At 47.9% G+C, this 16220-nt stretch overlaps 1 protein-coding gene across 4 annotated transcripts in view; it reads left to right on the top strand.

Moving 5' to 3' along the window:
* Positions 1-15510, top strand: part of Pi4ka (phosphatidylinositol 4-kinase alpha) — a 125964-nt gene extending 110454 nt beyond the window's left edge. For 3 of the 4 annotated variants that reach the window (XM_030249069.1, NM_001373955.1, XM_006522037.2), the window contains 16 exons: positions 399-489; positions 1851-2018; positions 2928-2981; positions 4626-4746; positions 9080-9209; positions 10584-10654; positions 11193-11265; positions 11344-11414; positions 12452-12561; positions 12934-13038; positions 13119-13244; positions 13455-13575; positions 13853-14012; positions 14752-14841; positions 15061-15144; positions 15241-15509. In XM_030249069.1, the coding sequence (XP_030104929.1) occupies positions 399-489; positions 1851-2018; positions 2928-2981; positions 4626-4746; positions 9080-9209; positions 10584-10654; positions 11193-11265; positions 11344-11414; positions 12452-12561; positions 12934-13038; positions 13119-13244; positions 13455-13575; positions 13853-14012; positions 14752-14841; positions 15061-15144; positions 15241-15292 (1627 nt within the window). In that variant the 3' untranslated portion in view covers positions 15293-15509. Of the gene's footprint in view, positions 1-398; positions 490-1850; positions 2019-2927; positions 2982-4625; positions 4747-9079; positions 9210-10583; positions 10655-11192; positions 11266-11343; positions 11415-12451; positions 12562-12933; positions 13039-13118; positions 13245-13454; positions 13576-13852; positions 14013-14751; positions 14842-15060; positions 15145-15240 lie in introns of all 4 variants that reach the window. The other variant, NM_001001983.2, reaches the window with a different exon arrangement.
* Positions 15511-16220: the final 710 nt, after the last annotated feature.

Raw genomic sequence — 16220 nt, 5'->3', positions numbered from 1 at the left:
GAAAGAGCTGTGGTGGTTTTTGAAGAATGGTTTACCCTTTCCTTTTATTTGTTGGTTTGGTTTTTTTTTTTTTTTTGCTTTGAAGAAGTGTGGATGGGGGGGGGGGGGGGTTGGGGAAGGTGAAGGTTGGCAGCAAGGACATTTGTTCACTAAACCATCTTGAGATGAGGCTTCTATGTCCCTCAGAGTGGCTTCCAATTGTGGCGTTCTCCTATCTCCTTGTAAATGTTGTAATAACTTTTCAGATGTTGTAATGTATTACTTGCCTACATCTAGATGTCTGTCTATAGTGTTAATCTAAATCCTCCCCCTGAGTCTTTCCCTCTGGCTCATCTGTGGCAGTGAAGGAACGTACCTGCTCGTATGGCTACCCAACACAAACCCTCTGTGCACTGTAGGTTCAAGAATACAGAAGCCATTGGAAATGAAGTGACCCGTCTCGTTCGCTTGGATCCTGGAGCTGTTAGTGATGTCCCTGAAGCCATCAAGGTAGCACAGCCCACATACACCAGCTCAAGTTCAAACTAGATCTAGAATGTTTTCTAGAGAGGCCTGGCTCCTTCTTATGACTATGACCACATATCTGACACAAACAACTTGGGAGAGGAAAGCTTTATTTGACTCCATTTCAGAGGGCTCAGCCTCATATGGCTGAGCAGAACATCATGGCCACAGGACCATGTGCAGGAAGAACCTGTTCACATCCTGCCAGATGAACAGACGAGCAAGAGGGGGCATCCAGACAAAGTATAGCCTCCAAATACATACCTGTAGTGACCCACTTCCTCCACCAAGGCCCCAGATACTTTGCACCAGCTTAAAATAGTACCACCATATTATGGCTCCTCAAAAGGTTAACCCGTCCATCAGGCCAGAGCCTCAGGACCCAGTCCTCTTTGGGCCCCATGGATGTACTCAAAGGTGTGCTTTATTAATCTATACATTTCTCAATTAAGTTGGTATTAACCGTCATTGCTGAGCCTAGTCACCAGTATAGGTCTACAATCGCAGCCATTAGGAGACTGATACAGGAGGATCACAAGTTAAAGGCCTGTCGAAGTTACAAAGTGAAGTTTGGACCAGTCTGGACAGCCTAGTGAGACCTTGTCTCAGTAAAGAGAACAGGGCACAGTGGTGCATGCCTTTAATCTCAGCAGTCATGAGGCAGAGGCACAAAGACCTCTTGAGTTCAAGGACAGCTAGGACTACAGAGTAAGACCCCGTCTCTAAAACAAAATTATTTTATCTATCACATTAGAAAGACTGGGTAATCTCAGTGGTAGGATTTTTTTTAACTCCCTGCATTTTCTATTTCTAGTATGTAGTAATTATTATGTTTATGATAGGAAATATTTAGTCTGCTTTAACTGTGTTTATAGATGGGGTTTCATATATCTCAGGCTAACCTCAAATTCAGATTTGCTAAAGATGTCCTTGAATTTCTGATTCTCCATTCTCCATCTGCCATGTGGTAATATGTATACAACCACAACTGGTTTTATGCAGTACTGGGGATCAGTGCTACTAGCCTGGAACACACTACCTCCTGAGCTTCACTCCTAGCCCCTCTACTTGAATTTATTGCAATTATGCTACTTTGTGTAACATGTCAGAAGCACTTTCCATTTTTATCATAAATGGCTTTTATTATCACATTTTATTTTATTTTCTTGGCCTAGAGTTCACCTTGTAGACTCAGGTTCACAGAGATCTGCCTGACTGTGCCCACTGTGTGCTGTAATTAAAGGCATGCAGAGCATGCCCACCCTATGACCCTTTGCTGCGGCCATTCTGGAGCAGGCCATAACTGAAAGGACTCCTGCAACCCTATCTCCCAACTTTCTCCCCAGTTCCTTGTCACCTGGCACACCATCGATGCTGATGCTCCAGAGCTCAGCCATGTTTTATGCTGGGCACCCACGGACCCACCTACAGGCCTCTCCTACTTCTCCAGCATGTACCCACCACACCCTCTCACTGCACAGTATGGGGTAAAAGTCCTGCGATCCTTCCCTCCGGTGAGTCTAAAGCCCTGTGAGCTAGCCTAGGGTATAGCTATCCCAGTGTGGTTAAGTGGATAGATTAAGTGGGCAGCCCAGGGCTGGAGTGAGAACTCAGGAGCACTGACTGCTCTTCCAGAGGTCCTGAGTTCAATTCCCAGCAACCACATGGTGGCTCACAAACACCTGTAGTGAGATCTGATCTGATGTCCTCTTCTGGTGTGTCTGAAGACAGCAATAGGGTACTCACATACAATAAATAAATAAATAAATAAATAAATAAATAAATAAATAAATCTATTAAAAAAAAAGTCAGCTCAACAGGCATGCATCCAACTATATAGGTCCATCTAGAGTATGCCTTTATTCTTGACTTCAGTAGTGGAAGGGGATGAATTTGGGCTATGGTGGCACACACTTTTAGTACCAACACTAGGGAGGTGATGAATTTAGTTGTAATTCATATGTTTTCTAGTTGTATGTGTTTGTTTGTTTGTTTTGGGTTTTTTTTTAACTTTAATTGGATCTTTTGGTTTTAAAAACAGTTTGAGTTTAGCCCCTGCTCTGAGAGGTAAGCAGTGTGCCCATGCCTCTTACTCCAACAACAAACTTTCAGGGATCCTGAAGATTTTATGTAGTAGCCATGGTGGAAAGTCTGTAGCAGGGAGTTTCTGTAGAATGTTCTAGATCCCTGATTGCTACAGTTTCAGCACCAGCAAGTTTGTAGTAACTTTCAGCCCCTTTACCTGGGGTAAGCTGCACTCTTCTGCATTTTTGATTTCACTGTGTGTTTCAAGCCTTAGATACTTTGTTAGCCTCTGCACTTCCCCAGTTCTCCAGCAGGGGGCAGCGTCCAGTGGGCAGGTCCAGGGTTCATGGCTGTTTTAAGTGTTGTAACCTCTGAAATCAGTCTTTCCTCCTCGACAGGATGCCATTCTGTTCTACATCCCCCAGATTGTGCAGGCCCTCAGATATGACAAGGTAAGTGTCCTCCAAGAGCTGTACACATTGCTATGGACCCTAAATTCTACCTCAGACCAGCTCTGCATTCCCTCAGGAACAGGACTGTCCAGCCAGAACTGAGCCCTTTGTTCTCCCTGCCCCATCCTGAGGCCCAGATCTGCAGAGTGGGTGGGCTCTGGTACATTTTCTAGCTGTTTCCTTCAGGTGGGCAGCTTGTTCTTCTAGAATCCCCTTTGTTGGGTCAGGTATCAACAAATGACATGACCTCCCTCAGACTGGCTGTTCTCATGAGGTTTAGGTAAGCTGATAAAGAATGTGTTCCACTCAGACTGCCTCAGGTGTACATCCTGCTGAGGTTACAGAGACGAGCTGCTCCTGTGTCTCAGCTCACTGTCTTCAGGCCCCTCTGGAGTTCAGAGACCTTGGATTCTGTGGCCCTGGAGTTCTGAGCATTCTGCTGTGGTGCTAGGAACTGAACTCCAGTCTTCTCCCAGAATGTACATGTTCTTATCTGGTGAGCCATCTCACCAAACCTAAGACATGGCCATTAAAACTAGGAGTTACTGGGAATGTGAAGTGGCTTAGTAAAATAGCAGCCTTGTGTGTGTAAGGAACATGTGTGTGTAAGGACCTGAAGTCAGTCCTTGGCATCCTCGTAGATCACCTGTAAACCTAGATCTGGGGAGCCAAAAGTAAGGTAATGTACCCACCACACCCTCTCACTCCAAGAGCTGTCCACATTGTGTACCTTGTGCCTTGAGGCTATCCAGCCAGCCAGTTTAACCAAATCAGCAAGCTCCAGGTTTGGTGAGAGACCATATCTTTTTTTCTTTTTTTTTTTTAATAGGTATTTTCTTCATTTACATTTCCAATGCTATCCCAAAAGTCCCCCATACCCTCCCCCCACTTTTTTTTTAAAGATCGATTTATTTATTTATTTATTTATTTATTTATTTATTTATTTATTATATGTGTGTACACTGTCTGTCTTCAGACACTCCAGAAGAGGGCATCAGATTTTTGTTACGGATGGTTGTGAGCCACCATGTGGTTGCTGGGATTTGAACTCAGGAAGAGCAGTCGGCGCTTTTAACCGCTGAGCCATCTCACCAACCTGACAGACCATATCTTAAACACTAAGGTGGAGAGTGACTGGGGGAGACACCAGTGTCAACCTTTCACATCCTCACACAGCCATGCACATAACAGAGAGAGAGAGAACGAGAGAGAAAAAACTGGAGCTACCAGATAATGGCAGGAGACAAATGAGATGGATAGATGTCTTTAAGATGGCAACTATCAGTGTGTGAGCTACATCCAACTCTGTAGAACTTTCTGGACCCTGTCCCTCTGGATGGTACCTTGTACAGCCTTATAAGTGAGTTTTGGGCACCTAGCCTACTTGCGTCTTGTATTTGACAGCAGTAGAAATTGAGAGCCATGGTTCTTAAATACCAAGGGAACTAACACAGGAAGCCCACGCCTATAGTGTAGACCCATGGTACCCAGCCCCTGGCTACTGGCTAGACTGAGCACTGACTCTATAGGGTACATCCACATAGTGGGAACCATACAGTCAGGCAGTGGGAGTTGCTTCTTACACTAGGTTAGGAAGAGTTTCTTCCAGGAGTGAAGATTGACTGTGGCCTTGACCTCCTACAGATGGGCTATGTGCGTGAGTACATTCTCTGGGCTGCAGCCAAATCCCAGCTTCTGGCACACCAGTTTATTTGGAACATGAAAACTAACATCTACCTTGATGAAGAAGGGCACCAGAAAGACCGTGAGTATTTTGGCCTGTCAGGCCTCTCCCCATCACCATCACCCTTAGAGGCCACACAGGGCTTCTGCTTTCCCAGAGGCCTCTGTGGTCTGTGCTACCCCAACCTGGAACACACACGGTGGAAGGAGAAAACAGACTCCTGCAAGTTGTCCTCTGGCCTTAACATGTGTGCCATTGTGTGTGTATGTACACACACACACAAATAACTAATAAAAAGTAAATTAAAGAGCCGAGCATGGTGGCACATGGGAGGCAGGGGCAGGTGAATCTTAGTGAGTTTGAGGCCAGCCTCATCTAAAAAGCAAATTCAGTCCAGCTAAAGCTACACATTGAGACCTGGTCTCAACCAACCAAACCAAACTAAAACCTTCCATATCCACCACTTATACCACCAGATTCATAAGTACCACCTGACCATCACCAGCCAGAACTACCCCTTTCATGGGAACATAATTTTGTTGCTGTGGTCCACTGTAATCACCAAAATCATTATAGTTACTATCACCACCACAGATACCTCCACCTAATGTCCTGCAACTCCAGGTCCACAGAATCCAAGGTCTCTGAACTCCAGAGGGGCCTGAAGACAGTGAGCTGAGTCACGGGAATGGCTCGTCTCTGTAACCTCCGCAGGATGTACACCTGAGGCAGCCTGAGTGGAACACATCCTTTATTGATTAAACATCATAACCTCCTCATGTAACATTTGGTTTCTGTATTCTGGTCACTACCACCATAGCCTCCTCTGCTAATATAACCAGGACACCACCACTGCTTCCTCTTCCACCAAAGTTTCCACCACAACCACAGTTCACTCCATGGCACATGGCCTGATCTACTCAACAGCTCCTCTGTGGTCCAGCAGGTTGCATCTCTTGTTTAAAAGGGGCCTTTCCTTTGCCACTGCACAACTGTGGCCATTAATAGTATAGTACACTTATGTACTTCTATCAACTGCATTGTGATCATCAAAAGTTAGAAAAGCAAATCCTCTTTTCCACTCTGCCTGCCTGCATCCCCCCAACCCCTCTCTCTCTCTGGTCTTAGGTTTGTTGGTTGGTTTTGAGACAGAGTTTCTTAGTATATGTAGCCTTGGCTGTCCTGGAACTCACTCTATAGACCAAGCTAGCCTTGAACTTACAGTGATTCCTCTGCCTCTGCCTCTCTGCCCCTCTGCCTGCCTCTGCCTCTGCCTCTCTGCCTCTGCCTCTCTGCCTCTCTGCCTCTGCCTCTCTGCCTCTACCTCTGCCTCTTTGCCTCTGCCTCTCTGCCTCTGCCTCTCTGACTCTCTGTCTCTGCCTCTCTGCGCCTGCCTCTGCCTCTCTGCACCTGCCTCTCTGCCTCTCTGCCTCTCTGCCTCTCTGCCTCTGCCTCTGCCAAGTGCTGAGATCAAAGGTTTGCACTACAATGACAGCCTTCAAGACCCTGTCTCAAGAAAAGAAAAGGAAGTAAAGAAGGAAAGCAGACATCTAACTAGCTAGCTAGCTAGCTGGGTATAGTGGTATATGCCATTAATTCCAACATTCAGAAGTCAGAGGCAGACTGATCCCAGTGAGTTCCAGGCCAGCTAGGACTATATAGGAAGTCCCTGTCTCAGACTAACAACAACAGCAACAACAACAAAGCCAGGGTTTGGAAGGTGGAAGCAGGAAGATCAGTTCATGCCAGCCTCGACCACATAGAGCCCAATCTTTTAAAAGGGGGCTTGTGTAGCTGGGGCTATATCTCAGTTGGTAAGATGCTTGCCTAACATGCACACCACCTAAAACAGATGTGGTGGTGTACATCTGTAGCCCTGGCACTTAAGAAGTAGAGACTAGCCGGGCGGTGGTGGCGCATGCCTTTAATCCCAGCACTTGGGAGGCAGAGGCAGGCGGATTTCTGAGTTCGAGGCCAGCCTGGTCTACAGAGTGAGTTCCAGGACAACCAGGGCTACACAGAGAAACCCTGTCTCGAAAAACCAAAAAAAAAAAAAAAAAAAGAAGAAGAAGAAGAAAAAGAAGTAGAGACTAAAGGATCAGAGCTTCAAGATCAGTGTGGGACCTGAGACCCCTGTTTTCAAGAAGCCAGGTGTGATGCAGCATTGGGAATGGAAGAGCAGAAGTTCTGAGGCTGACTGAGGCTGTATAGCATGCTGGAGGCTACTCAGAGCTGGGGTTGTTTGTTTTTTCCCTAAAAGAAAAGGAAAGAAAAAAGTAAATTTGAAAAGTGATATAGGGGCTGGTGAGATGGCTCAGTGGGTAAGAGCACCCGACTGCTCTTCCCGAAGGTCCGAAGTTCAAATCCCAGCAACCACATGGTGGCTCACAACCATCTGTAATGAGATCTGACTCCCTCTTCTGGAGTGTCTGAAGACAGCTACAGTGTACTTACATGTAATAAATAAATAAATAAATCAAAAAAAAAAAGTGTTTAAAAAAAAAAAAAGAAAAGTGATATAAAAAGTCATGAAGCCAGACATGGTGGCACACACGTGTAATCCCAGCGCTCTCAGTTAGGAGACAGAAGCAGGAAGATCACGAACACCCTCAGTTTCAACCTGGGAGAAGGAGACCCTGCCTCACACAGGCACGCACATATATATATATATATACACACATACATACACACACATACACACACATACGTGTACACACACATACGTACATACATACATACACATACATATACACATTCATACATACACACATACATAACATACACACACATATATACACACACACACACATACATATTCATACACACACATACACACATACATACACATACATACATACATACATACACACACATACACACATTCATGCACACACACATACACACATTCATGCACACACACATACATGCACATTCATACATATACATACACACACATACACACACATGCATTCATACACATACATACATACACACATACATACATACACACACATACATACATGCATACAAACCTACACACATACATACATACACACACATGCATACACACATACATACATACACACACAGATAGATAGATAGATAGATAGATAGATAGATAGATAGATAGATAGATAGATAGATAGATAGATAGATAGATAGATATTCTGCCTGTCAAGATAACTCACTGGAGAAGCCAGTAAACCTGACCTAAATTTGATTCCCAGGTTCCCACAGGGTGGAAGGAGAAAAGCAGCTCCTACAGACTGGCCTGACTTCACAAGTGCCATGCTCCTGTGCACCCCACAGGAAAGCAAACAAGGAGCGGCAGGCACAGAGACTTGTATTCCCTGAGCTGAGAATGCTGAGGTACACAGATCCTCAGGGCTGGCTAGTCCACCAACCTAGATTCATCAAACCACAAGCCAGTGAGAGACTCTCAGAAAACAAGAACAGTACCCAAAGAACAAGGCTAAGGCTGACCTCTGGCCTACCATGCACACACACCCCCCACAATACAAAGGAAAGTCTCAGACAGTCAGTTGCTTCTCAGAACAGTGGGATCTTCAAGTATGGCAGTGGCCCTGCATATACATTCTGCTTGCTCACACAGAACAATGCTGAAAAGGCATAGTCTCAATGTAGAGTATAATAAAACCAGTATCTGGAATCAGATGCTGTGCTTGTAATCCCAGCACCCGGACGATAGGGCAGGAGGATTATCACTCACAGGCCAGCATGAGCATTATAATTGTAGCTAGACCCTGTCTGGAAACAAAACAGAGCAGAAACAAGTCCTAGTTGATGGAATGTTTGCCCAGTTGCATAATGCCCAGAGTTAAACCCCCAGCATCAGCATAACTAACCTGGGAGTGATGGCACACATCTATAAACATAGCACTTGAGAAGTGGAGGAACAGGGGTCACAAGTTCAAGGCTAACCTGGGTCAACCCTATCTCAAAACCAACCATTGGTGTTGTGTCACCTAGGATTCTGTCAGGTGACTGGTGCACACAGCCCCTGCCTTGAGCTTAGATTCAGGGGCTAGCAGTTTTATCTAACAGCACAGCCAGTGTCTACAGCAAAGGGGGAAATGATGGTATGTTACTGCCTCAATCAGGTCTATATCAGGTCTACAGAGTCTTTTCCACGTGTGGGCAGGCTGCTGGGACATCCTGCATCATGGCTGTCTAACAAACTTTTTTTTTGGTTTTTCGAGACAGGGTTTCTCTGTGTAGCCCTGGCTGTCCTAGAACTCACTCTGTAGACCAGGCTGACCTCAAACTCAGAAATCCACCTGCCTCTGCCTCCTGAGTGCTGGGATTAAAGGCGTGCACCACCACTGCCTGGCCTAAAAAAATCTTTAAGGGTCTCTGTTTCAACCATAACATAAACTCATCTTTGTCTCCTCAGCTGACATCGGTGACCTCCTGGAGCAGTTAGTAGAAGAGATCACAGGGTCTCTATCAGGCCCAGCCAAAGATTTCTATCAACGGGAATTTGATTTCTTTAACAAGATCACAAACGTGTCAGCCATCATCAAGTAAGTGGCTACTCTTGAAAGACTGTCTTCTGAGATGTCTTGTTTTCATTCCAGCTAGTCACTGGTGATAGGAGCCTGGGCTCTCCACCCATGTGGCTTTCAGGAGCACTGCCCATTTGCCTGGGACAAGGCAGAGCATCACTGACATTTGCTACTTGCCCAAGGAAACTCAGGGAGAAGAGCACTGGGCACAGCTTCTTCCCTCAGTGTGTGTGCAGGCTGCTCCTGCCGCATTCATTGTGAGCCCTTACCGTGTTGCAGGGGCTGTGACCACAGACACAAAAAGGTTAGGAAGTATGTCATACCTGAGATAATCACCATAAGAGGAACAATGTAACTGGGCACACTGGCATATGCACACCTTTAATCCCAGCACTTGGGAGGCAGAGGCAAATGGAGCGCAGAGCCGCCTGGCCTACATGGTGATCTCCATACAGTCAGGGCAACATAGACTATGTCTCAAAAAACAAAGCACACAGGGATCAGGGTGGCATGGGACAATATGTATATCTTACGGTGTGCTTGGCATAGACTATAGCAGAGAAAGAGAATGGTGTCCCATAACCCCCTGCAAGGCAATAGTTCCAGTGACCTAAAACTCCTCATTGGAGAACTTTTTTTTATGGAGGAGGGGTTGAAACAGTATTTCTCTAAATAGTTCTGATAGTCCTGGAACTTGCCATGTAAACCAGGCTGGCCTCACAGAGATCTGCCTGCCTCTGCCTTCTGGGTGCAGGACTAAAGGCTTACATACTATGCCCAACTTCACTGGAGAGTTAAAGATGAGGACCTATCCTAAACATACTGGCCTTTGGGGAAAATTCCCAATTCAAGTCATAGCAGATAGGTACATTGCCAGGGCATCATGATACAATAACCTGAAAGTTCCAGTCACCCTCAGCCTTACCTTTAGCTAGCCTACATGTCCGGGGCTTACTAGTGAGGGTCATACAAACAGCATTTCAGTCTAGAACTGTGTTGGGCCCCCAGTCACCCGTTCTCTCCAAACCTCGACAGCAGCACACATACTATAAAATGTAAGGAGAGGGGTGTCAACAAACAGATCAACTTCAGCCCCTACCACCTTCTAGGCCATCTGGCTTCTTTGAGGAATGCAGGGCAAACGTTGCTATGAATGGTTTCCTGACAACTTAAGCCTGGTAGAGCCAGGTGTGGTTGGGTTATCAGTGAAGAGGACAATGTCCTGAGCAAAAACTGGAAACCAGTTTCTGCAGGAGACAGAGCAGAATCTTTTGTTTATTTAGATGATTGATGTAACCCAAACTGGCCTCAAACTCACTGTAAACTCACTTAAATCAGGCCTCCAGATCTGAGAGTTGAGGTCCAGTCACCACGTTCTGTCTTATTCCTCAGGCCCTACCCTAAAGGCGATGAAAGGAAGAAGGCTTGTCTGTCAGCTCTGTCTGAAGTGAAGGTGCAGCCTGGTAAGCTGGCATCCGTAGGCTAGTGAGGCAAAGGGAGCTACTGTCCTACGTGGGATGAGGCCAGCCAGCTACATTGCACACTTAGGCCCTTCAGCATACAACACCACGGGATGAATGAACTTCCTGTTGTTTGCTTACTGTTGTTGTTATTTACTAGAAACAGGAGTACCTGGATGCACAAAACAGAAGATGGAAGAGTGTTGATAATATGCTAGGCCAGTGCAGCAAGGGTGGGGGTCTCCACAGAGAGGCACTAACCTGATGCTGACCCAGGGCAGAGCAGGCTGATCATGAAGCTAAGGTCCAGAGCACTCTGGAGAAGCGTGTCCTGGGATGTGGGGTCCCTTTGCTGGCTATCTGGAGGGAGGAAGGACAGACTCACAGTGATCATTGAAAAAGCAGGCTGCTGCAAGCGAGGGCAAGCACTCCCTGCAAGGCAGGGCCCCCGATACGGCTGCTGTGTGTGTGAAGCCTATGTTGGGGACCGGGTGTGTCTCCCCGGGGGTTATATGCACCTGTACCCTCCTGTGCCTCCCAGGCTGCTACCTGCCCAGCAACCCTGAAGCAATCGTGCTAGACATTGACTACAAGTCAGGGACACCAATGCAGAGGTGAGTGCCTGCTTGCACTTTGCTGCCTCACTCGGAAGTCTCTACTGGCTGTCTCATGTGCTGTGTTCTTTTTCTCAGTGCCGCAAAAGCGCCGTATCTGGCCAAGTTTAAGGTGAAGAGATGCGGAGTGAGTGAACTTGAAAAAGAAGGTCAGTAAGGAGCTTGAGGCAGTATGGGTGTCTCTCCTCAGCCATGCAGGCGTTTTGAACTTCCTAGACAAGATGTCTGCAGTCATCTGCCTGCAGGCTCACCCTTCCTCTGACAATGGCAGAGTGCTCTGCAATAACACTTGCTTACCCTAGGATCTGTCACCCAAGTCACAGGAGCCCCAGAACCCCGTCTCGAGTCCCAGTCCTGAGCCTCCGTGGGCACACGAGTTGCTTTAGGCTCTTACAGAAGAGAGCAATCTGGGTGACCCATGGAATATGCGGCCCCACAGATCTGGAGGCCAGCATCAGTATGGAGGTGGCCGTGCTCCTGCAAGGGAGCATCAGGCTCTGGCCAGGCAGAGTGTCAAGTTCTGGGCTGGGTGCTCTCTCTAAGACTTTCCACCCCTGTGGTTGTAGGGGATGCTGTGCAGCACCACTCCCTCTCTACTTGTCTCTCTGGCCTACAAATTCTTTTCAAAGAACACTTTTTGGACAGTTATCATCTTGTATGGTTTGGTTGTTTTTTGGTTTGGTTTGGTTTTGGTTTTTTGGAGGCAGGGTTTCTCTGTATAGTGATGACTGTACTGGAACTTGCTTTATACACACACCAGGCTGGCCTTGAACTCAGAGATTCACCTGCCTCTGCCTCCTAAATGGTGGGATTTAAAGTGTATGCCAGCACCACCTAGCTTAGTATGACTTTAAAAAATGATTGCATCTTCAAATATCCTAATCCCAAATAAGATCACATTTGTGGTTTGGGGTGTGAGCTCTGTGGGACACAGGCCAATGCAGAAAGGTATCTTAAGTAGCCTGGCTATGTTCTGGCCCTTTGTCCTGTGCTTGAACCCTAGGGCTTTCTTCAGTTCCTTATAAGCCTGTCTATTCTATGTTCCTAGGGAAACTTGTAGCCCAGTGATTCCACGTGACCTCTTAGTGCTTCGCAGAACTCACTCTTAAGATGCCAGGTCTTTCTAGGGCTGGAACCCACCTCACAGCAGTCAGGCTCACAGATGGCACCTCTGCCCTGCCTACAGGTCTGCAGTGCCGCTCAGACGCAGAGGATGAATGCTTCAGCCAAGAGGCTGATGGCAAGAAGATCTGCTGGCAAGCAGCCATCTTCAAAGTGGGGGATGACTGCCGACAGGTGACAGAGCTGCCCTTACTTATACTGGCAGGGCAAGGCACCACCCCTAGTGATCCCAAAGAAGAGACCCTTATGTTATGAAACATGATCCTTTATTTGATTCAAGTGCTGTGGCGACTTTAGAGGAGACACAGAAGCCTCTCCCTCCTTCCAGCCCCACCTTTCACCATTGTTGAAGGACATCATCTCTGGCAACCCCATGACAGCCCAGCCTGGCTAGGCAGTGAGGCCAGACCCCTAGACACTTATTTAGCCACAGTCTGCCCCCTTCCCTTGCGGGCAACCTGTGTGAGCCCCCAGGGCCACTAGCTTCTGAGTAGTCCAGCAGCTGAGGGGAGACACTGACTGCATCCTGTGCCTTCTGCATTCCAGGACATGTTAGCCCTGCAGATCATCGACCTCTTCAAGAACATCTTCCAGCTGGTTGGCCTGGACCTCTTCGTTTTTCCTTATCGGGTAGTGGCTACTGCCCCTGGGGTGAGTTCCTGGAACATGATGGGCAAAGAAACCATCACTTCATTGCTCCACCTAACTGTCCCTTCCCCGTCCTTCCCTAGTGCGGAGTGATTGAGTGCATCCCAGACTGTACCTCCCGGGACCAGCTGGGCCGCCAGACTGACTTTGGCATGTATGACTACTTTACACGCCAGTATGGGGATGAGTCTACCTTGGCCTTCCAGCAGGTAACTACCCATTATCTACCTTCTGTCTTCCTCTACTAGGAGCTAAGTTCATCACCCATAGCTTTCTCTCAGTGAAAGACAGAAGCCTAGAACCCCAGGGCACAGAAATTGCTGCTGTCTCCACATTCCACACAGCTGCACTCACTGACCTAGCTCTGCCTCTAATGTGGGCCACAGAGCCAGGGTGAGACCACGGACCTCTCCACACAGGCACGCTACAACTTTATCAGAAGCATGGCCGCCTATAGCCTCCTGCTGTTCCTGCTGCAGATCAAGGACAGGCACAATGGCAACATCATGCTGGACAAGAAGGGGCACATCATCCACATCGGTCAGCAGGCTGTGCCAGTGTCCCCTCCCCTTGCCCGTGGCAGAGAGCAGCCTACCCAAGGCCTCGATGTTACACTACTGTAGACGTGGCTGGCCAGACCTGGGGAGCTGGGAACTAGAATGGCAGCCCATGCTCTTGGTAGAAGTGAGAGCTCTGCTCTAACTTGACACTCCCCTGCTTTTTCCCTGCCTATGTGCGGCTGAGTCCTTCTCCACCAGAAATAAGCCACCCTGACCTAACCCTGCCCCAGTTCAGGAAGCTTTTTGGGATTTTGCAGACTTTGGCTTCATGTTTGAAAGCTCACCGGGTGGCAACCTTGGCTGGGAACCAGACATCAAGCTGACAGACGAGATGGTGATGATTATGGGGGGCAAAATGGAAGCCACACCCTTCAAGTGGTTCATGGAGATGTGTGTCCGAGGTTATCTGGCTGTGCGGTGAGCCCATGGGCAATGTGGAAGGGATATCAAGGTGGGAGAGAGTACTCATGCCCTGGAGGGAGCCAGGCTTAGTGGCACTGAAAAGGAGTTCAGCACTCAGATCATGTGGCCAACACACCTGGAACTCCAGCTCTGTGAGCTCCACTTGAGCCACCTGCACATGTGTAGGCACACGCATAAAGATAGTTTTTGTTTCAAGACATGGTCTCACTATATAGCTCTGGCTGTCCTGAAACCACTATGTAGACCAGGCTATAAAGATAGCTTAGCCATTAAAAGCTAGGCTCACAACCAAAGACAAGATAAATCCTTTTTTTTTTTTTTTTTTTTAAGTGAGCCTTGCACTCTGGTCACACATCTCACCTGTGTGATCAACTTCACACTCTGAACCTCCAGGCACACTCCTAGTCCCCCACAGCTGACGCTGTCATGCCCCAACACCCTTCTCTTCCTCTGGACTTCCTGGCTAGCGTTTCACCATAGCCCCAGCACCACCAAGGCTACGTAGGAGACTGGCATCAACCACTTTGGCACATCCCAAATGCTATTGTAGCTAACACCAAACAGAGCATCTTTGAAACCCCTGCTGGAAGCCTGGCATAGTGGGGAGATCACTCAGCCATATAGTGCTATATGTGGTCCTGCTAGCAGATTGTATGGAGAAGTGGCAGCTGGACCACAGGTTCTGTGAGCAGGGTACCTCACACTGTTTGTCCCCCACCCTCTGTCTCCACAGCCCCTATATGGATGCAGTCGTCTCCCTGGTTACACTCATGTTGGACACAGGCCTGCCCTGTTTTCGTGGCCAGACAATCAAACTTTTGAAGTAGGTACCATCTGCTGGGGCTCTATCTAGAAATGTATGTATCCTTGGATCCCCAGAGCAGACAGGGGGTTTATAGAATAGCCACATGATCATGCACTCCCCATGTGGCCTAGTAATTGCTGGCGAGGATCAGGGAGCATACTAGACCACAGCATAATGTCCCTGGGGGATGGGGGGGGGGGCAGATTCCCACAAATGCCTCCTTCCATCTCTGCCTAGACACAGGTTCAGCCCGAACATGACAGAGCGGGAGGCTGCGAATTTTATCATGAAGGTCATCCAGAACTGTTTCCTCAGCAACAGGCAAGTCCCTCCCTGTCCCTGAGGCCCTGTCCCTGCTCCCCACACAGCTGGGGAGGGCTCCAGCGAGGTCTTCACTTTCCTCGCTTGACCTTGCAGGAGCCGGACCTACGACATGATCCAGTACTACCAGAATGATATCCCCTACTGAGAAGCCTAGCCTAGCACCTGAAGCCTTGAGTGTCACAGAGCAACTCGTCCTGCCACCGTAGGCCTGGCTGTGGGGGCAACGGGCACATGGACCGTTGATGCACACGTGTGAGTCTCTTTCACACTGGACACATTCCGTTTGTTCACCCGTCATACTACATTGGTACATGAAGTATTTTCTTGTATAAACATGAAAAAAATAAAAATCCCAAAATGTGCTGCTTTTGTTTTGTTATGTAACCAAACATGTGCCTGTAGTTAAAGGTGCTCTTTGACCTCCTGATCCTTCCGAGGCACACCTAGCTTGAGTAGTCTTGGTTCTGGTACTGAGGATCAGACCCAGGGCCTATACATGCTGGGCAGGCCCCCACATCCCCTAGCTATAGCCCCAGCCTATGACTCTTTGGATTAATGCCTCTTCCAGACAGGAGTCCTCTGCAGCGGAAAGGCTTTCCTCCATGAAGGCCCTAAACAGATGTGGCTGTTTCTGTGTCAGGTACCAAACAGGTGCGAGCCAGTGTGGTCTCAGAAAGTAAGGTTTTAAATTGGAGCAGAGCCTGCAGTTCAGTGGTTAAGGCACTTGCCTGCTGTGCACAAGGCCCATCCCCCAAAGCCCCCCAAATATCAGTCAGATGGGACTGGCAGCAGGGTGGGGGTGAGGTGAAAGGCTAGAGCAGTCACCCCAAGGACCCTGGCACCACTCTGTCTAGTTTTGTTTGCTTTTTGCTTTTTCTAGACAAGGTTTCTCTGTGTAGCCCTGGCTGTCCTGGAACTCACTCTGTAGACCAGGCTGGCCTCAAATTCACAGAAATCTGCCTGCCTCTGCCTGATGAGTGCTGGGATTAAAGGTTCGAGCCACTACTGACCAGCTGGCTTTGGCTTTTTGTAAGATTATATGAGTGTCTGCATGTAGTTTGTGCACTATAACT

The sequence above is a fragment of the Mus musculus genome, chromosome 16, assembly GCF_000001635.26.
Source record: "Mus musculus strain C57BL/6J chromosome 16, GRCm38.p6 C57BL/6J".
NCBI lineage: Eukaryota > Metazoa > Chordata > Mammalia > Rodentia > Muridae > Mus > Mus musculus.
This window is presented reverse-complemented; position numbering and strand designations above follow the sequence as displayed.